Here is a 22,503-nt window from a genome sequence, read left to right as displayed (position 1 = left end):
GAATACTAAAATTCTACAAAAATATTATTTTCTCAAAAACTTGAATAGTCTTTTAGAATATATATATATATGTAAGTGGATTTTTCTACTTATCTAATATTACAATAATTTCTTTTTTACTCTAATTATATTTTTATTCTTGCAGTAAATATGTTCTCTTTTAATATGATTCTATAGTAAAATATCATGTTATATAATATAACATATAACATGTTATATAATATATGTATAATATTATGTTGTTTAAAATTCATTCATTTTTTCAATGTATTATTTAAAAAATATAATTTATACTTATATATAATATATTATATATATAATATATAATATTAATGTAATAATTTATGTTTATATATATTATATATAATATATATGTATATAATATGCAAAGAAAAATATAGCAGGTCCCTTTTTTACCCGAGCTCTTTTAGCTATTGTTATTTTATTCATATGTCTTATTTCATATTTTATAAAAAAAAAAAAACAAAAAAATATATTGGAATATAATTAGAATAATAAATAATTTTTCATTTTGAAATGAAAAACTATTATACATTTTTAAGGCCATTTTTTGATATTATTCTTAATTTTGAGACTGAACATTTTTTAAATTATATTTGTGTATATAATGTACGTCACATACACATAGCATATGTGAAGGCACAATGTTTCAGCATGCCTTTTATGTATTAAATATTAATTAAATATAATAAATTAATTGTCATTCCATTCACATGTATCATATTCCAAACATTGTAATTAAACATTTTTTTTTTGAATGATATCTTTTATTTGTGAGTAAAATAATTTTTATATGTACTAATATATTTTCTAGTTTTAGAAACAAAATTAACAATAATATTCTTTAATTTTCTTGTTTTATTAATTAATATTTATTATTAATAAAAAATAATAAAAATTAGTTTTAATAATTAACTAATTTCATGTAAATTTGAATTGTATATATATTCAATAAGAAAATTTATAAAGTAGGAAATACTTTTTGAAATAATATAACATATAAATTTTTCATATATAAATAAACAACAAATATAAAATAAACTAAGTACACATATATTACTCGTTTGTTGTAACAATAATTTTTAAGGTATGGAACATAAAAAATCGTTTTTATATGTATTTTTCATTAACAAAAAGAGAGATTTCAAATATTTAAATTTAATTCAAGATTGTAATGTAATTTTTTTAACGATTCGAAATATTCTAAAACATTGTCTTTAAAATCATAATGTTTGTTTTATATCATTGCTATTACAAATGAGCAATGTATATATTTTAAAGATAATATTTAATTTTTGTTTAAATTATTTCAGTTAGTGAGATTTGATCCTTATCTAAATAAAAGATCATCTAATCTCACTTATTAAGAAATTGGAAAAATGAATTTTTTAGATAAAAATTAATGAAAGTAATAAGATAAATATTTAATAATGATATAATTTTGTTCCTCTGCAAAATTATAAAACGTATTTTTTAAGTATTTATAATAAGAATTAATTATTATATAATAATATTTTTCAGAAATTAAATGATGGAAATATGTACTATTTTTGTCAATAAATAATATTTTAAATAATATTTATAAATAATCAATTTAAAGACACAAATAAAAAATAAGTTATTGAAATTAGATAGAATTACAAAATTAAAAAATAAAATTGTTCATTCATCAAACTATAATATCCACATGTCAAATTATATATTCTTTGTTTCTTTCAAGAATCTTTGTTATTTATTAAAACGATTCAACATTTAATACGATATCATTATTATTATTTTCTATTTACTATTCATTATTATTATTTCATATCGTCATTTGTAGCAAAATAGAATAACAAGTAATGATGAATATTTTCAACAATGTTTCATCGTTTTCTCTGATTAATATGAAATTCTGGTTATTATGAAATAATAACAATATCGAAAAATTAGCTATTCGCTAAATTATCATTAATCACCCAAACCAATTATTGACGAAGGAATTGAATCCATTACTAAGAGATGAGAAAATCCCGTTATTTGTTTCGGCTGCAGTATTAGTCCCAGGATGTGGTCGAAAATGTATTATGTGATCTCGATTATGGTCCCTATTTTCATTATAAAAATTGGATCCAGTTTCATCTTCTCCTGGATGTCTCTATTATGTTAAAATATGTAATAAAAAATTTTAATTAATCAAAAATATATCAATAATATTTTATATTAAATATAGTAGGTTGAAAGATTTTGAATTTCAAAAATTAGTTAAATTTTAATTTTAATTAGTAGAATGATATCAAGATCTATATCAATTTTAATTAATTAAGTTATAATGAAAATATTAATTTTACATTAATATTTTAATAACAAGCTCGTGAAGTTTTTAGCTTATTATTTTATTTGATTATTCGCTAATTTGATTATTGAAAAGATATTTTTATTACTTTTCGATTTTTGAAATTTTTGTATATTTAACTCTCAATTAATTAATGAAATTGTAAAAGTGATATATATATAGATGATTTTATAAAAATACTCACGCTTGCTCTGTATAACGTTACATTGAAAGATGTTGGATGTTGTTCTACTACTCTAAATTCTATATCACGAGGAAAGTATCCATTCGCATATACCTATAACATAATATCATAGAAATTATGTAAATAATTAATAATGTAAAATATTATGTATCGTAGCATATTATACTCTCGTGTGTTTTTTAACTCTTATTATTGGAGCTTTAAACGGAATAATTTTTTTGTAATTGGAGATTTTACAATAATTTTTTTTTGTGAATTTTTTTCGCGCATTAAATTCTTTAAAACTTATTATTTAAAAACAATATTGTAAATATTGTCTTTTTTAAAAAGTATAAAAAATTAAAAAAAATTACCTCTAATTTGTACACTCCGGGCAGTAAAATTCTCCAAAACTCGCCATATTTTGTAGTAAGGAAACTAACGTCTCGCGATTTTACTTTAATGGATGCTCTTTCAATAGGATTTCCATTTTCATCAATAACAAATCCATGGATTCCTCTATGAGCTTCCGCTAAAAATTTAATTAAAGCCTAGAAAAAAATTAAAATATGTACATAAAGAATTCATTGTTTTGTTTTTTTTTAATATAAAGTATTTATAAAAATTATATACAAGTGATAAAATATAAAAAAAATTCTAAAAAAGATAAAATTATATTTTAATAACAAGATTTACTTTCACACATTAAAATACATCATTAAACTTTAAAATACATTAATCTTAATACATTAAAAAAGATAGATGATATAGAACAATTTTTTAAACAAATTGATTCCTATATATTGTTTTTATATTTATTTCAATTTTAAAAAAAAATGTAAATATTTTATGATAAATACTTTTTTTATTAACAGCTTTTTCATGTAGAATGGAGCGCATTATAAAGCATTACAGCTTATTTTCTTTGATATTGTTACAAATATAAATATTTTTCTATAATTATTAATTATATAAAATGGAAAATTAATTTATATATCTTTCAGTTTGAAAAATTGAATTTTTTAGGCATGGAGAATATATTTCCAAAATTTATTGCTTCCTAAATTATTGGTCTTTATTAATTTTTTTTTTAATATAATATTTTTTTTAATTTTGCTATGCAGTCATCTCATTTTGTATAAATCAATATGATAATAGAAAAGATAAAGACGATAATTGAAAAATAATAATGTTTATTATCATTAAACATTATCATTGATTTAAATATAATATAACAATTTGCACCAAATAATTTGTAAAATGAATATGAAACAATGTATTATTTTTTTAAACAATTATATTCCAATTTAATTTAATAACTTACCACGCGATTTTCTTCCCAATAAAATTGCAAATCAGAAGCGGGTGGATATTTACAACACGAAAGTTCCAATGTAATTTCCATACATCCATTCCACACGTAATTGAAATCTTGCATTCCACCAGTAAGCGGATACCATTGAGCTCCATTAGTAATACCATTTTTGAATCCCGGTTGAGACGGTGAACAAGGCAGTCCTTGATACATAGATCCATGATTTCGAGAGTACACTAGCGATAAATGTTGAAATACGTCGTCATCCGGCGAAATACTCGGTGCTGAAGTATAACTCTGAAACACTAAATTATTCGTATAAATTTGGCATCTGTTTTTCTAAGAATTTTTAAAATTTTTATAAAATTCGAATCTTATTATTTATATTATTATAAATTAATTAGAACAAAATTAATTCATTGTTTGTTCAGAAAAAGGAAAAAAGAAAGATTATCATTTATTCATATTTTATATATTATATAATTATTTTATAATATAATTAATAATATAACAATATAATTAATTTGTAAAAAAATAATAACTTTTCAGATATATATATATATATATATATATATATATATACTCTGTATATATAATAATTATTTCAGTTTTTATTCTTTAACATTAACTGTAAATTGAATAAAATTTCTAATAAATTTTATATTATTGTTTAATGAAAAAAATTTTCGAAACAATTACGAAATTTATTGTAATTCAAATTAAATTCATTTCAAATTATTGTAAAAAAGGTACTGCAAAAATTATTTCAACATTCATGTTTTCTATTGTCCAGAATTTTCGAATTCTTTTATTTCGTTATTTTTTTTCTTAGAAACTGTCAACACTCATAGAATAGGAAATCCCCGTGATGCATACGTTTATATTATCTGCAACGCGTTTAAATTGTATATTTGATATGTGATGGTAAAATCTGTGTAAAGAATAGTTTAAAATATCGGAGAAGGGGATTCGATATAAATGATAATTGAAGCAATGATGTAAACACTACCAAATCTTCTTTTCATGAACGAACTATACGATAAGAATAATATCATAGAAGCGCTAAAACAAGTTTTCTGATTTGTAAATGTATATACTATACCTGCACATAATGGCGCTGACCGGCATATTCCTGACAGCATGAAAAGTTACACAATACGATCAGATTGCTTTCAATGATATTAATTATCTAATACAATTCTACGTAACATATATTATAGCAGGAATAATTTATTCACGTGAAATTCAATTAAATTAATTTATTGTCAATGTGGATTATATGCACATTCTTATTTATATTTTTAATGATCTATTTAAATAAATCAAAATATGATAAATATTGAAAATCCTTTAATTCAAAGATGGTACACGAGATCTAATAATAAAGTTCGTGATAAAATTACTAATATTTCATTGCTGAGCATCAAAGTATATACTTCCCATTGGTCATTGAAAATTTTGAAAATAATTTTGTGAAATGATTTTTAGAGCTGTTTTAATATTATTAATAAATATTATTAAAATGTCTTTTTTTGAAGGATTTTTTTAAGAATAAGAAAATTGGGTTATCTTCCTTATTCATTGGATTTTCATAAGTTTTTTATAAAAGATAGTAGAAATGTTGAAAAAACATTTTGACGATATTAATAACATTAAAAATAATCTAAATCAATTCCATATGCAATGTCCAAAATGTCTTAAAGACAAAATGTTGGCTTCGGTGTATGAGTTTATTAAAAGTAATATTTAATTGATTGCAATAATTATTAAGTATTACGTAATAAAATGCTTGGTAATTCTACTCAGTTAAGTTTGCATACTTAACTGTAGTCTGTAAATCTTGTACTTGCATTGCACACGAAAGAAACTAAATTAATGAACTTATTAACATGAAAGAGGAATATGTATAAAAACAAACTTACGCGAATTAGGTGTATTATCAAATGGATAACTAGCAACCAATGCTCCTCCATGTAAGCTTCCTGATAAAACGAATTGAATTTTAGAAACCCATTCCTTCACAGCTTCTGTTTCTGGTTGACTTTTTTTATTGTTTTGTTTGAAGTAATCAGGGAAATTTCGATTTAGATCGAAACCACGTGCATTGTATCTAAAGAGAAATGCAATCACGTGCAAAATTAAAAAATTATAATCTTAAGATTTTATGATTTGTCCAAATTTTAAAGTAAGATATAGAATTATTGATAATGATTCGTTACAATATATTTAGAATTATGATAATAATTATGATACGTAAAATTATAAATTATATCTATTAATTTATTTGATATAAAAAAAAAGATATGAATATAAATATTGATACATAGGTCCAACAAATTCATTTTGGATGTTTTTTTTATCATGAGTTATTCTTATTATTGAGAGGTGAAATTCTATTTATTTTATTTCTTAAGTTCTTCTTCTTTCTAATTTCTGATAGTAATTTCTAATAGTTTTGAAGAAATTCTTACCTGCCTTGACCACCTTCGCAATATCCTTCTTTTGAAACTTCAAAACCATCAGGATTCATTGATGGAAGAATATGAATTCTAGTATTGTCTAAGAGCCACGTAATGTATGGATCCGATCCATAATTCGTAACAAGAAACTATAAATAAGAAATGAAATTTTTTACATGTATTATGACAAAAAAAATATATATATGTATATATTTCTAATTAATAATAATCTAAAGATTTTAAATATATTAATGAAGATTATATATTATTTAAATTATTGTTTGAATAAATTTTTAATATTTTTAAACATTAAAAAAAACATATCATCTTATAAAAATATCTTATAAAATTAAATTAATGAGTTCTACGACTTTAAAATGTTATAATTTTTTATATATTGCAAAAAGTTTAACAAATTTTGTATTAGATAGATGTATAATAATAAGCAGAAATAAAATTTTTATTTGATATAAATAGAACTTGCGAACAAAAATATATTTCATACTATGTATGTTATTTGATATTTTTATTATATTAATTGTATCAAATATAGTAAGGAAAAAAATCATATTTAAGAATGCAAATATAATTTTCTTCCATATTCTAATCTACAATATTTTTTTTCATGATTGTCTTTTATTCTATTTTATTTTAATAGCTAGATTAGAGATGTATTATTAAAGATTTTATATAATGTAATATTTATGCAATATTTGAATATACAAAAAGTAATACGATAAAATGCAAAATAATCAAAATATGTATTATGATATTTAAATTATAATAGAGTAAAATAAATCTCTATTTAAGTTGTATTTCAACATATAAATTTGATTTTACATAAATATTCACAATTTAATAAGTCTACTAATAGTTTTTTCTTTTTTTTCCTAAATATTTTGATAATCCATTTTTTTTTTACAAAAATATCTTTTTAATATGAAAAAAGAAGAATGAATATTTATTAAAAATTAAAGATTTTTAAAAATATAATAGTTTCAATTTTTCAACTTATTTAAGGCGATAATTGTATATCTGTATAATTTTCTATAAAAATAATTATAATTAAAAATAGAGCGACCTCTTACAAAACACTTTGCGATCCTCTTGTGGGTCGCGACCTACAGGTTGGAAAACTGGGTTCTAATACATATAACCAGATTTTATTAGAATGCTCATATTTATTTTATATATAAAACGGTTTTTTTAATTTCTACTTTTGGAAAATTTATTTTAAAACATTTAATGATATAAAATAAATGATTAAAAAATTAACATTGAATAATAATATCTATATAATGTATATATTAAAGCAATAAAAACAAAATTTTTAATATTCATGATTTTTAACAAATGAAATTACTTCCATAGCAATATATAAGCTATTAAAATCTGAATTTTATCGATAAATTTTGTTAGAAGAATTTTGTATTGTGAATCATTTGAAAATTATTTTCCTTGATACTATAAATTTTTTCAGTAATTTAATTTAATTTTTATTTTTAAAAAATAATATTTCTTATCGTGTAAAAATAATTTTAGATTAAGAATTTTGAATTTGGATAGAAACTGAATTTGAAATAGATTAAAAAAAATTATTATCTTGTAATATCTTACGTATTCATTTTATAATATCAATATATTTATGAAGAAAATAATATTATAATTGATAATATAATAAGAATAAGAAAATATATATTTAAAAATATACTTTAAAAGAAAAACAAAAAGTTGGAACATCAAAGTTTTTATATCGTTTTAAAAATTAATTTTATTTCGAAAATTATCTTTCGTACGATAAATCTGCAAGATTAGAAGCAAGTTCTTTTTATTTCACTAAAAAATAAAGATAAAATTTTGGTTTTTTTTATTTTCTCCTAATATAAATAATACACGATAGATAAGATGAAATAAAATGGTAAAATTATAAAAAAATATTACTTATATATATTATATAATTATAAAAGATTACAAAGTTTATGATTATTCATATAATTCTTATAAATATACAAATTCTATGTAAGAGAATGATACATAACTGTATAAAAGTTTTATATGTAAATAATTGTGCTTTTCTTGAGAATATTTATAAAATTCAGGGTTAATGAAGGATTGTGACATGCTATCGTTGCGCTATATACTTACGTGAATCAAATGTAACATTAATTCCCGACCTACAGCTTCGTTTCCATGTATATTGGCAACATATTTCACATCTGGCTTACCGATCATATGTTCGTAAGGCGAGGAAGAAACAACCATTACCCACAAATCACGACCTGTAAAATATACATATTTACATACATCTCTCTTGAATTACTTATTACTATATCAAAAAAGAGAAATAAATTTTTAATATTTTATTGTTGTGATTCGATGGTGATATAGATAATCTTTAAGTCCATTGATTACATTGATGATATTAAATAAATGACAAAAATTAGATAACTTTAGATCTTTTGTTATGGATTATTTTCCATTCACTCACCATATTCCGTGATTCGTAATTCAAGGATTAGAGTAAAATAAATGTAATTAATGCAATGTAGAAATGGTAATCTTTGATTTTTGAATTCTTAAAATATTTAGAATTATTTAGAATTTTTCAAATGAAAAGTTTCTTAAAAAGCATACCTTTCACTGATTTTCCTATAGAATATAAGGCAGTGAGATTTTGAAATCGAAGAGAGGTTGTTCGTAGAAAACGGCTCATTCGCTCGTAATTATGATATGTGTAGTCGATATTATACGGTTCCTCGTAAGCGTGAAAACGAGCATTGTAGTGATTCGTGAGGTCTTTGTTAATGTATTGCGAGGCAGCGGCAATTTCGTGAAACACTCCAAGAATGGAAACGAAGAAAATCGGTCCATACATTCTGCGAATTAAAAAAGTATTTTACAGAAATTTCACATTTTTTTAAACAAAAATATCCAATGAAAGTAATAGTATAATGTATTATAAATATTTAAGAATCTCGTTAAATTATATTTATAATATACAAAATATTTTTAATTTTTTCAGAGATCCTATCCTAAAGACATCGTAACAATTTTTTCAAAGTCTGATTGTCAAAAATAAAATAAAATATTAATTTTTTTTTTTTTATTAAAAGATTGTATAGTAAAGAATTCTTCAATAGATTTTAATTTTTTTTTATTAAAGAATAATTTTAATTTAAAAAAAAGACTAAACGTATATCTATATATCAAATCAATTCAATTATAATATATTTATGACTAATACAAGTTAATATATGTAATATTCGAAATTATTTATAAATAAATTTTTTAACTTTTGAAAAATTGTATTTTATAACTTTAACAGTAAGTTAAGCACATAAGTTCTTTATTTTATATCTTCACTATAAGTATATATATATAGTGTATAAAATAGATAAAATGACTATAAAATGGTATATAAAATGGTATCATTTCACGCTCATACGTTGCATAAAATCAGATCAAGGTTTGATATCCCTCCATGTAAATTATAACGAACAAGTAGGAACTAAAGAAAATTGCAATGCATTTACGTTTCCTATACATAGATTGAACCCATGTTGGCTACTTCTTATACCCTTATAAGATCGATCTGTGTCGAAAAGAGTATAATTATTTATTAAATGGAGTCGCGACGAGTATCTAAAAATATAAGGTTTCGCCAAAAAAAAAAAAAAAATTGGGTTACAATTATTGGCCACGGACGAAATTAGTCATCGATCAATCAGAGAATACTTCTATAAAGTAAAAGCAAAGGTTAACTGTATTCGAGAAAATAATTTAAATATATTTGGGACAATTATTACAGTATTAAATTTAATTATTAATTTTAATTTAATTATACTTCTAAATTAAATAAATTATATATTAAAAACTTATAGCTTTTTTAAAATAATTTAATAATATAAGATATATGTATAACAAAATAACAATATCCAATATCTTATCTTCTATATTATAATCTATTAAAATCATTGTTTAATATATTATTCTAATTATTGTACAATGTGAAACATGAAAATAACAAAAATATTATTAAATATAATTCTTTTATAAATATATTTTTCATTATTTTTATATAATTAACTTTATATAATTAATAAATTTTTTATATTATCTAAAATATATCCTATTAATAATATTTTATTATATATAATAAAATATATTCTTATTAAATTCTTAATAAAAAAAACTATCAAAAAATATAATATAAAATATTTAGAAAATAGAATTGTATTCTTGCATTTCAATTTAACTAACTTTCAGCTACATCTTTAAAACACGTTTGCTATATAACGCTTTATATTTTCTCCTCTGAACAAATGTGTTCCTTAACCGCGCCATGTTTAAATCAAATAGATTTAATAAGAATAATCGAATAACAAGATCAACGATTGCACCACGACATTTCTATTTAATAACACAAAAAGCAAAAGATTAATACATTGTGCAAGCGTTAATCAAATGATAAAATAAATAAATATAACAAGAAAGATAACAAACAAGTTTTTCTCGAAAGAAGAATAAATTACCTGATTTGCGAATTATGCGGGAAAACAGTGGAGGAATTGAATTGAGCCGATGAAACACGTAAACACGTAAAACGTTGCGAAAATATCCAAAGGATGCGAAGCACGTGGAGCAACGGAAAAGGTCGCGAAGAGAAATCTGATTCTTCGTTCGTTCAGATGGATCTTCTCAATGGCATAGTACACTGGTAACAGTAGCAAGGCCGAGGCCGTCTTTCGCGGTTGAACACATTGGACGTTCTATTTTCCAACGAACACGGTTGCACAGAGCAGAATCATCAGAAAAAAAAAAAAAAAAAAAAAGAAAGAAAAAGGAATAATAATTGGCCGCGGATGATACGCGGAACCGAACAGTTTGTTTCACCTGCGAGAGTAACCCGTGGTGCGTGATACTGTGAGAATTTACAAAGAGAAGCGCGAAGTGTGCCGCGCGTTCACTACCACCACCTCCACCACTACTAATGAAAGCCACTTCCTTCGTCGCTAGCATCTGACGTTCTAGAACGGCCACCACTACTCCTTCGTCGTTTAATAAATACGTGGTTAACACCATTGCGTCCTACTACTACCACTTTCGACAAAACAATGAGTAACACACGAACGGTGTCATTCTGGCCCCTTCTCTTCTTTTCTCTTCTCTTCTCTCCTCTCTTCTCTTCTCTTCTCTTCTCTTCGTTCTACGCTCCTCTTTCTCTCTCTCTCTCTCTCTCTCTCTCTCTCTCTCTCTCTCTTTTCTTTCTTCCTGGCATCTCATCAATTCCTCATTCTCATCTCCCACTTCTCTGGTTTCTCCGAAAAATTTCAATTTCCTTCTGATACATATATTTTGAAAAATCCGCTTTATTTTGTCTTTCTATACGTAATTAGTGAGATAGGAAGTGTCTAACGAAAATTCAATAGGTCACGCTTGACAATAGACATTTTTTTACATTTTGAATTATCATCATTATCCTACATTTCCAATCGCGTACGCTCTACGCGCACTTTCTTTCACTTCCTGTATCCGTTATCGCGTGTATACGAGTAAATATACGCTCGTTTCAAACAAGTTTGAAAGATGTTAAGTAATTTTTTTTTTGCTTAAATGAATAAATAAATAAATTTAGATCAATGTTTTTTATCGAATGCGTAATTAAATTTGTTTTTTCATTACTTTTTGTTTCTTTTTTTTTTTTTTTCATTTCTTCGTCTTCGTTCTCGTAACTTGAGAGAAAAATAATCATATCGTTCTCTTTTTCTATACGTGCTTTACTTTTTTTTAAAACATCGTTAGTTCCTTTCTGTAAATGGAGGTACTTCTTTCGTAAAAATCCGGTTTCACATCTTAGATTCTTGAATTCCAAATTTTTTGCGTGCATGTGACCGCATATGCGAGAGGAACTCTCGCGTAAAATGAGAAACCTACTTTACAAAATATGAAAAGAGAACACGACTTACGAGAAATGGTTGTACAAGTTTACCTTAAATAATGGTGTCGTACGAATGTGAGAGAGAAAGTAAGTGGAACGAAATAATCGATATTCCATTCGAAATTTTCGAATAAATGAAAGCGTTTTTAATGGTTGACCTGCAAATATAAAAAGGTCAGTGAAACCAAAATGTAAACGAAAATGTTTAAGTTCGTTTCATTCATATATGAATACTATTTTATGTAAACACTTTTAGTTTTTGTTGCTTTCTGTTTTACTATAATTTCCATAAATTATATATAAAAAAATTGTAAACTATGTAAGTAATTCCAATATATTCTAATTCGTTTGATTTATATGTTATAAAATTATAATATTTTTTTAATAATATTTTATAATATCGATAGTAAAAAATATTAAATATATATAAAATATTGTTTAATATTATATGTTTAAAAAATATTAGATTACATTTTTATAAATCAGATATAAATAAATAATATAAATATATTCAAAGAAATAAATATAATAAATTTTTATAAATAATGATGATTATAAATATATCAATTATTTGTTATATTAAAATTTTTTAAATAAACGTTAAACTTTAATTAATATCCTTTAATTTTTAATTTTAAAATAAAAAAACTTTTAAATGAAAAATAGTTATAGTTTGACTTCAGAAATTATTTTATTTAAAATTCAATATCATTAAAAATAATTTCATTTGTTTTAAACTTTTTAATTTTTCTATTACAAAATAAATGACTTTAATATATATTGTAAATTTTCTATATTTATTATTTAATTAATTTAATTTAACAGAGACAGAAATAAAAAAAGAAAGGAAAATATAATAAAATTTAAGTTTTCAATAATTATAATAACGTTAATACTTAAATTTTCATACAATTTTATTTATATGCATAAAAATAAATGTTCAATTTACAAAGAATATTTATTTTTTTAAAATATCTTTGTATATGTATATTATTACTGTGTACATTTTTCTCACTTACATAATATTTAATTATATCGAAACATTATTCTTGAAATTTAGAAAAGCGAAACTTAGTCAAGTCAAATGATAATATAATTCGCACAAATTAACAGTTATATCTGAATGCAACTAGTGAAAGTTGTCAAAAATGTTAATTTTCACTTTAATTTTTTTAAAACTTTCCAATGTAATAATTTATTTTGCAACGAATATTTACCATTTGATTATTACATTTTGATGCTTAAGCTATCATACTAACAATAAATGCGTAATTATATTAATAAATAACATTAAATAACATATTATGTATGTAATATTAAAATTTTATTATATACTATTGTATAATTTTTTTTTAAATGATAAGCAATAATCTGAGAATTGGTGGGCCAGTAAGAAGGAAGAGCACAGGCATTATCTTCGAAGCAGCCCTTGTACACGTTTCAAGTGCTATCGAGACTAGTGTCCTACTAGCAGTGCTTACCAAGTAACAGATCATACTGTTGGATGGATCGTTGAACCCTGAAGTATGGAACACGTTTGAAAAAAATTCCAGTCAGAAGTGTGTCACAGCGATGTATGATACTAGCTGTTGAGAGTAGAAGTGGGGGAAAATGGGGGTGATGGTAAAGGGATAGAGTGGGGGAGGTTGGAGAAGAGAACTTCTCACGGTCGATGATCTACCTTGAGATGACCACGGGACCTCATTCTTAAAGGTCAGTGAATATTTTCAGCTTCTAATTTTAATATATTCACTACTGCGCTATTTCATTTTATCAAATGCAATTTCAGGGTTCGGCTATGTAAGAGGGGTTAGTTTCGTGAGAAAATTCGTGAGCGTTAATGCGTCCATAAAAGTGGTCAGCTTGGAGAACGTACGAGCTTCCGAAATAGTATAAAAGTAATTACTGAACTAGGAATGAATTAGAGAAGAAATTTCATTTTCAGATTGTGCGAAGGAATTATAATTGAATTATATTGTTTTCAATAATAACTATCGACAAATATCGACTTGTATCGATACTCATTTTATTTTCGAATGTGTTTTAAATATGAAGGAAATAAAATTGTATAGGTGAATAAAATTGAATGTATTTGACCATGAATGGAATAGATAATAAGTGGTAGTTTTATAGGATAATACTATTTTATTGAAGTTACAATTGTCATATTAAATAAAATATAAAAGAAAAATTAATTTAAATAGTTAAATATCGTTTTATCATTCAATATTTATTAAATAAATTTATCTAATATATTATTTAAATTATTTAAATTGATTTTCTTATTTAATTTTTTTTTAATAACATTATAGCTTTATAATATATTATATTATATTATATTTTTAAGTTTATTTTTCTATATTTTTTTTTACGTTATCAATATAAAAATTTTCACAAAATTGTCGAAAAACATTTTCTAATTTTTTGAACGTACAGAATTATTATTTGTAAAAATTCAATTATTTATAAAAACATATGTATATTCCTTCTACAAGTATAATATAATATAAATCAAAGAATCCTTATTTTTTATGTATTTTATGAGTTTTTTACATGTTTTAAAATTCAATTATATCGATTACAATAATAGAAGAAAATGACTAATAATGGAAGATAATAACGATTATATGATTAACTATGATTATTATATATGATTATTAATTTTTTTTGAGAAAATAATATAATTACTTATAACATTTATTTATAATGAAACTCATAAAAATTTTTTACTCATTAATCTATGAATAATATAAAGCAAATTACGATTATTTTTTTAACAACTTGTGAAATATATTTGTTATACACATATATAATTAATATTTCACGTCTTGATTCTGCACATAAGCAGAACTTCTTCAACATTTAAACAGCGTTGTCGTCAATGTTGGCCAACAGTTTAGTGAAAGGGATTTTCTCTATATAACGTGCTTTTAACATTATGGCTTTTTACATTAATCTTCGCTTCGGAGAAGTAAACATCTATTTTCTCTTATTTATTGATTGTGCTTTTAACGTAATAATAAAATGTAATTTATAATGAAATTTAAATGAAACTCGTTCAAAAATTGTGTAAAATAGTGAAAGTGGTGAATTGTATATATTTTTTCGAATTTTTAAATAAACTCTTGTGTCAATATACGATATTATAATTTTTATTAGATTGCATTATATTAACAAGATTTATTACATTGCATATTGACAGAAAATAACCGATATCTTATTTTTATATCGTTATATTTTTATACATTTTGTTTTTAATCTTTTTATTTAAGTATCAATTGAAAGTTATGCATTAAAATCTGAATATATATTAATAATTTATAATTCTATTTATACGTTCCTAAATTAATTCTAATATTTTTCAATTAATAAAATATTGTTTATAATATATAGTAATATTATATATACATATATAATATAATATAAATATAATTTAATAAATCTAAATATATTTTTTAAAAAATTTTTAATTATCGCGCTTTGTTACAAAAATTTTATTAACTTTTATTATTCTATTTTAGAAAATCAAAGATCTAAAAATTAAAAATATGAGAAAAAAAAATTAGAATAAATGGTGAAGAATAAATTAGAATAAATACTAGATAATAATTTTTCTGATTGACAAGGATGATTATTTAAATAAAAAACGTGTTAAAGATTAAAATTTTTCAGTCATTATTTTAAAAATTTCTAAAAATTTATTTTATTAAAATATCATACAATGAAGACATATTTTAATCAACTATTTATATCATGGAATAAATACAAATATTTTTGGAACAATTTTTGAAATGTAATTGAAATTCAAGATAACAATCTTGCTGTAATGTTTTATTATTAAATTTATAATAAAATTGTAATAATTCAAATTTTCTTTAAATTTATATTAGAATTTTTAATTATAATAATCATATTTACAGATTATTATAATTTACAGAAATTACAGAAATTAGTGATGTTGTATAATTATTGAACCAACGATGTGGTTTGTCATCTTGTGTTTCGTAATTGTATTAATTAAGATATTATTCGATTATAGCCGACCTATAAATTTTCCTCCGGGTACTATTTATGTGAAAATTTTCAATCATGTATTCATATATAAATAATATTAATTTTTAACGATATATATTCATATTTAAGGTCCACGAGGATTACCTATCATTGGTAATATACTTGATATCATAAGATTAATAAAGGAAACGAAATATTATTCTGATACTTGGTGTCGATTAGCCGAAAAATATGGGTCTGTTGTTGGCCTCAGATTAGGTTTCGACCAACCATTGATTATAGTTTCTGGTAAATCTGCAGTAACAGAGATGTTAAATCGATCTGAATTCGATGGCAGACCAAGTGGATTTTTATATAAATACAGATGTGGTGGTATGCAACAAGGAATATTATTTACAGATACGGATATTTGGCATAGTCAAAGAAGGTATAATCAAAATTTTTATATCATAAATCAACATTTATAAATATGATATAATAATTTGTTATTAATTTAAATATTGCACAGATATTAAAATATTTAAAAATATCTTATTTTTCAAATATTTTATAGTATTAAGAATATAATAACAATTTAATAACGTGCTTTAATCTATTCTTTTTAATAGATTTACATTGAAGACTCTGAAACAGTTTGGTTTTGGAAAAAATTCAATGGAACATATACTCCAGCACGATGCAATTGCATTGACAAATATTATTATTGAATTAACAAAAAATGGAACAGTTAAAAATATTCGATCTATCATTTCAGTAGCTGTTTTGAGCAATTTATGGCTTCTTCTGGATGGTACAAAGTACGTGATTAAAATAAAGAAGGATAATATTATTAATTTATATATTTAATTAATATTTTTAAATATTTAGATTTGACGTAGGAATGGAAAGTACAAATCTAAAAGAAGCGATAAACATAGTACAAGATATTGTTAAAAGTTCGAATGTATCTGGTGGAATTATAAATCAATTTCCTTTTCTCAGATATTTGTTTCCAAATATGACAGGTTTTTCCGCGTTTGTAAAACGACAAAAACGTATAAATGATTTTTTTATGGTAAGTTGTAAAAAATTTATTTTCAAGTTTGTAAAATTTCGTTTTCGAAAAAATCGATTTTGAAAACGTATCAAATGTGATAATATACATGCACGTAACTTTTAAACGATTATACCATTATTTATCAAATTCATATTTTTGAATTATAGAAATGGAACTTAAATAAAGATTTGATTTATTCTTTAAATATCATAATGAATATATTACTTTAAATATTCTACATGTTCTTATATATTATATGTTTTCTTCACACTTTTATACATATAAATTTTTTATAAATGTATAAATATTCATAGTTTAGTAATTTTTTATTAATAATAATTTTTTATTAATGTGTATCTTTCTTTTTCTGCTTGAATTTATTATTGAATAATTTAGTTCATCTTTTCTTTTAAATATTATAAAAATATTGTTTATTTACAATATTTACATTAAAAAACATACTAAAAATTATCAGAACTTCAAATAATTTCATTTAAAAATTTAAATATAAAAAACTTATAAATTAATAAAGATTAATAAATTGTTTCTTATTCTAATCTATTATATACATTACTCGGATATTTATTAAATTTTATATTATTAAACTTTCCAATGTTTAAAAAATTTACTTTATGAAATAAGTTTAAGGTAAATTTATAAAAAGTTATAAAAAATTAATTAAAATAGATTATTCAATATTGTAATAATAATTAACACAAAATTGAAATATAAAATTATAGATATATAGTGCAATAGATTCATTTTTGATAAGTTAGATTTTATATAGAATGTTACTATATTTTCAGAACATATTTGGAAGATCGATTTTAAAGACCAAAACAAGCACATCATGTTATTACAACATAATATCCTATTATTGTTAAAAATAATAAAATATTAAATATTTAATAAAAAAAATATTTATATTTATTATATAAGTCACAAAAGATGATAATGATGGAAAATCTTTATTTTTTGTTTATTAATTTCACAGGAGGTTATAGCAAAGCATAAGTGGAAGAAAACAAATGAAGAATGTACAAATTTCATAGACGTTTATTTACAAGAAATAGAAAAAAAAAATTCATCTCATTCATGTTTTAATGGTAATCATTTTATCTAGATTATTCTTTTCAAAATATACGATTTTTGATTATTTATTATTTGTGAAGTTTGATTTTCTAGTTTTTGATCATTACCAGTGACTGATGATTGATAATGCTTAATGGATTTTTCAATAGATCTTTATAAACAAGCAAAACAACTTTCGAATTAAATAAAATTCTCTTAAATTAAATATTTCGTAATAAGGTTTCTTCATAAGACTCTTTTCTTATGTTAAATTGATTATATAATATTTAAATTTTTTTAAAAAATTGTTCTTAATATAATTTTAAAGTTTCAGACGTATCTAGAATACTAAAAGAAAAAATTGTAGTGGATTTCCTTTAGTTGAATAAATTTTTTAAACTTGGGACTTTAAGCTTTATGCAAGATATTAATATGTTCATGTGATATCTTTGGAGAATCGATTCCAAAACGAACACAAAAATTGATATACAAAAAATGAAATTTACTTTTGTTAGACATGAGATCGCTCTATTATGCACAATTTTTGTTTTATTTCATCTCAATACTTAATTTAAATTATTTATCACTTAATAAGTCTTAATTGATATTTTATATATCAATTTTTTATCATTTAGAATTAACCTTTTATAAAAGTATCCCACGAATATATTATTATCCTGTATAATACGAATTCTTATGGAGAAATATCACATTTTTATCATATCAAATAATATCAAATAAAGGGCAACATTAGATGAATAAATATAAACAAATAAATAACTGATACGTTTATTTTTATTTTTAAAAATAAAATAAAATATATATTTTCATTATTTTTGAATACTTGTTTCTTTGTATTCTTCGTATAGATAATGTAAGTATTTTTTCTTTTGTAGAAAATCAACTACTATACGTAATAAAGGATTTATTTTCTGCTGGCGTTGATACCACTGACAGTACCATTGGTTTTATAATAGCATTTCTCGTAGTTCATCAAGATGTACAGTTTAAGGTGTACGATGAAATCAGTAGAATGATAAACAAAGATATTTATCCTTCTCTTAGCGACAAAGACCGGTAAGATATATTACAACACTTATATTCCTTTAAAAACAGTAATACATGTAATCAGTCATGGATAATTGCATTAAAGAATCTATTTTCACATAAAATAAAATAAAATAATAATGACATGATATAATTTAAAATAATATTACAATTAATATTTCATTTTTTATTTTCTTTTATTAGTTAATTTATTTATATTAAAATATTTATTTCTTCTTTTTTTACGTACTTTATATATTAAACAAAAATAAAAAATTGATTCTAAAGGTCGAAGTATAAAAGTCGATATACAAAATTGTCGGTTAAGATTTGTTTATTAAATTATAATTAAAATTTAGATTATGAAACGAGATTATGAAAGAAAATGAGATAGTTCCATCTTCGTTTCACTACTGTATTGATTCTATTGCCGCTTCATTTCATGTAACGCGAATTTAAATTGCTTATAATTTAATAAATAAGCCTCAACCGACATTTTTATATATAAATTTTTGTATTTGTTTTAATCTCTACAATCGAAAGGTATATTCCACGAATATATTAATATTCTAGAAATTAATTATAAATCCTTATTTTATTAAAAAATAAAAAGTATTAAAAATTTTAAAGGATTTTATTTTAACTTAGATAAAGTACATACGTTGAAAACAATATTGTTTTATAGTTCTATTCTATGTGTAATGACAAAATTTTATATCTGTAGATTTGTATTTTAGTTTTTATTTTTATATGTAAAATATATCTATATAACAAAATTAAAAAGAGAGCAAATAATAAAATCATGTGCTATTAATCTAACGCAAGAATCGAAGTAAAAATATATAAAAAAGTTATAAATTAATATATGTACATGTAAAAATGAATAAAATGATGAAACGATTTTAATAAAACGAAAATATTTTTCGAGCAATTTAATATTTTTCATAACATCTTTAAGAAGAAATGAATCTCTAAATTTAATAATAAAAAAAAAAAAAAAAATGAAATTTAACTATTTTTTAATTTTAAAGAATTGTTACTTTTATTATTATCAAGATTCTGCAAATTAAAATTTAATATTAGTACACAATAATTTGTTTTCGATATAAAATTTACTTACTTATTTTTACTCTATGTCGAAGTTTTTGTACTGTATCATGTACAAGTCTGCTGCAGCCACAATTGGAATATATTTTTGCATGAAGTTCTTTCTTATAACGAGAAGATTTGGAAAATGATAAGAATTGAATGTATTAGCATTGATAAGCAAATCTCGTTGTTCTTTTATATGCGACAAATGTAATTTTATTGTATGATAATTGAGTTGGTTAATTTCTTTTTTATTTATGTTGTTCCATGTTGTTTCGAATTCTTCCATCATAGCTCCAGCTAATTCGATTATATTTCTAGCAATTATGGCATCCATGTTGCTAATTAAATATGAATTATCGTATAAAATTTTATTACAGTAATGTTTTATGTATCAATTTTTTTATACTTACCGATAAATTTTTTTCTTAAAATTAATTGAAGATATTTTCAATCAATGAAGATTCTTAAAAAATCATTTAATACAACAATGGAAATTTTTTTAAAAATTATTTCTAATTGGAAATGGAAATATCGTTGAGATGAACTATGACTAGGAACATAAGAACGAATGAATAAATGATTCCTTGTCTGTTTCCTTCCAAAGTATTGTTGACAAATATTAATCAATTTGAAAATTCAAAATATTATTATGTATATATCTTATTTTCATGATAGAATAACATATACATATATACTTTTATTGAACAAAAATTTAAAATCAATATATATATTCTTTTCTCAGCGATAAAGATGATTAATTAATTTATTCATGTCATTTATTCATCTATATTTTTGTTTTAAAATTATTAATTTAGATAAACGCCCATAATATTTCTTAGTTTGAATAATCTGAAAGCAAAAATTAATATTATTGTATTAATTTTATTTTATATAAAGTATATATTGATAGAAAATATCACATTAATATTAAAAAATATGTAATTCAATGATAGAAAGTTTGAAACTATTTTAAGAAGTGGCTATGGCAATAATTAGTTTTTAAAATAAATATTTAAAATTGCAACAAATTTTCTCTTTTTACTTTTACCATGATCTTTTACAGATTACCATATTTAAAAGCAGTTATAGCAGAAGTATCAAGATTAGCCAATATTGGACCAACTTCTATTCCGCATCGAGCAGTAAAGGATTCCACTTTACTAGGTTTCGAAATAAAAAAAAATTATACTTTGTTAGCAAATCTTAAAAGTGTTCACATGGATAAAGAACATTGGGGAGATCCTGAAGTATTTCGACCAGAAAGATTTATCGATGAAAAGGGTGATTTTATTAACGATTCTTGGCTTATGCCATTTGGATTAGGTAATGAATTTAATTTTAATTTGGACAGCTTTAAATTTTTCTTAAATTCTCAATAATTTCCTTAAATTATTAAATTATCTGGATATTAAATTAGAAGACAATAGATTAAAAGAGATATTTAATTTATTAAATATTATTACATAATCAAATTATATATCTATTTATTTTTTGTTAGGTCGCAGAAAATGTTTGGGTGAAACTTTGGCAAAAAATACAGTTTTTCTCTTTGTAGCGTGCATGTTGCAAAGGCTTCATTTCATGTTGCCATCAAATCATCCTCCACCTTGCCTTCAAGGTATTGATGGATTTGTGATTGCTCCACCTGTAATGGATATTATTGCTGTTCAAAGATTCTAATAAATGATTAAACAGATTATATATAAATTAAATTATTTTAAAAAAAACTCGCTAGTTTTTGATAACGCGTTGGATCAATTAACCAGCTAAGTTTCCAAGTTTTATCTTGTGGAAAAACATTGAAAAATATTGTGTGACAATAATTCCACAAAATAATGCAATTATTGAAATATATGCAATGAATAAAGTCAAATATTTTAGAATATTTTAGAAATTTTAAATTTTAGTACAAAATTTATAATCTTAGTACTTTTATACTCTGAGAATTGAATGAATAGTCAGAATATTCTATCAAAATTAAGGATAAAAAAATAAGACATTTTATTTAAAAA

The 22,503-nt window shown here is 22.2% G+C and overlaps 2 protein-coding genes across 6 annotated transcripts; one reads left to right on the top strand and one right to left on the bottom strand.

Annotated features, from left to right (window-relative positions):
• Positions 1-766: 766 nt before the first annotated feature.
• LOC100865158 (carboxypeptidase D) lies at positions 767-11,282 on the bottom strand. Its single transcript, XM_012491347.3, has 9 exons — positions 10,826-11,282; positions 8,928-9,169; positions 8,439-8,572; positions 6,306-6,442; positions 5,757-5,944; positions 3,844-4,139; positions 2,894-3,070; positions 2,541-2,633; positions 767-2,158 (listed from the first exon to the last, which is right to left on the bottom strand). Exons 2-9 carry the CDS (start codon positions 9,166-9,168, stop codon positions 1,976-1,978), a joined length of 1,449 nt encoding a protein of 482 aa, XP_012346801.2. The 5' UTR covers position 9,169; positions 10,826-11,282; the 3' UTR covers positions 767-1,975.
• Positions 11,283-13,595: 2,313 nt separating this feature from the next.
• Positions 13,596-22,190, top strand: LOC100870838 (methyl farnesoate epoxidase). Of its 5 annotated transcripts, XM_086908472.1 has the most exons (9): positions 13,596-13,944; positions 14,021-14,303; positions 16,375-16,672; positions 16,854-17,042; positions 17,113-17,299; positions 18,276-18,387; positions 19,249-19,429; positions 21,555-21,814; positions 21,990-22,190. In XM_086908472.1, the coding sequence occupies exons 3-9, from the start codon at positions 16,554-16,556 to the stop codon at positions 22,169-22,171; spliced, it is 1,230 nt and encodes a 409-aa protein (XP_086764598.1). In that variant the 5' UTR covers positions 13,596-13,944; positions 14,021-14,303; positions 16,375-16,553; the 3' UTR covers positions 22,172-22,190. The 5 variants fall into 5 exon arrangements, with proteins under 5 accessions (XP_086764598.1, XP_086764599.1, XP_086764597.1 ...); XM_086908473.1 differs by lacking the exons at positions 13,596-13,944; positions 14,021-14,303 and adding an exon at positions 15,175-15,244; XM_086908471.1 differs by lacking the exons at positions 13,596-13,944; positions 14,021-14,303 and adding an exon at positions 15,176-15,324.
• Positions 22,191-22,503: the final 313 nt, after the last annotated feature.

The sequence above is a fragment of the Apis florea genome, unplaced genomic scaffold (assembly GCF_048593485.1).
Source record: "Apis florea isolate Af1SG1 unplaced genomic scaffold, ASM4859348v1 contig_3078_pilon, whole genome shotgun sequence".
In the NCBI taxonomy this organism is placed as follows: Eukaryota; Metazoa; Arthropoda; class Insecta; order Hymenoptera; family Apidae; genus Apis; species Apis florea.
The sequence above is the reverse complement of the archived record's forward strand: the minus strand, read 5'-3'. Positions and strand labels throughout refer to the sequence as shown.

Bases quoted from the DNA above. Each gene is read 5' to 3' on its own strand.
- LOC100865158 (XM_012491347.3), bottom strand. From the start codon at position 9,168: ATGTATGGACCGATTTTCTTCGTTTCCATTCTTGGAGTGTTTCACGAA. The intron at 5,945-6,305 runs GTAAGAATTTCT...ATTTCTCTTTAG, and splicing joins TGCGAAGGTGGTCAAGGCAG to ATACAATGCACGTGGTTTCG. The intron at 4,140-5,756 runs GTAAGTTTGTTT...CGAATAATTTAG, and splicing joins TGATAATACACCTAATTCGC to TGTTTCAGAGTTATACTTCA.
- LOC100870838 (XM_086908470.1), top strand. From the start codon at position 16,212: ATGTGGTTTGTCATCTTGTGTTTCGTAATTGTATTAATTAAGATATTA. The intron at 16,294-16,374 runs GTACTATTTATG...TTCATATTTAAG, and splicing joins ACCTATAAATTTTCCTCCGG to GTCCACGAGGATTACCTATC. The intron at 17,043-17,112 runs GTACGTGATTAA...TTAAATATTTAG, and splicing joins CTTCTTCTGGATGGTACAAA to ATTTGACGTAGGAATGGAAA.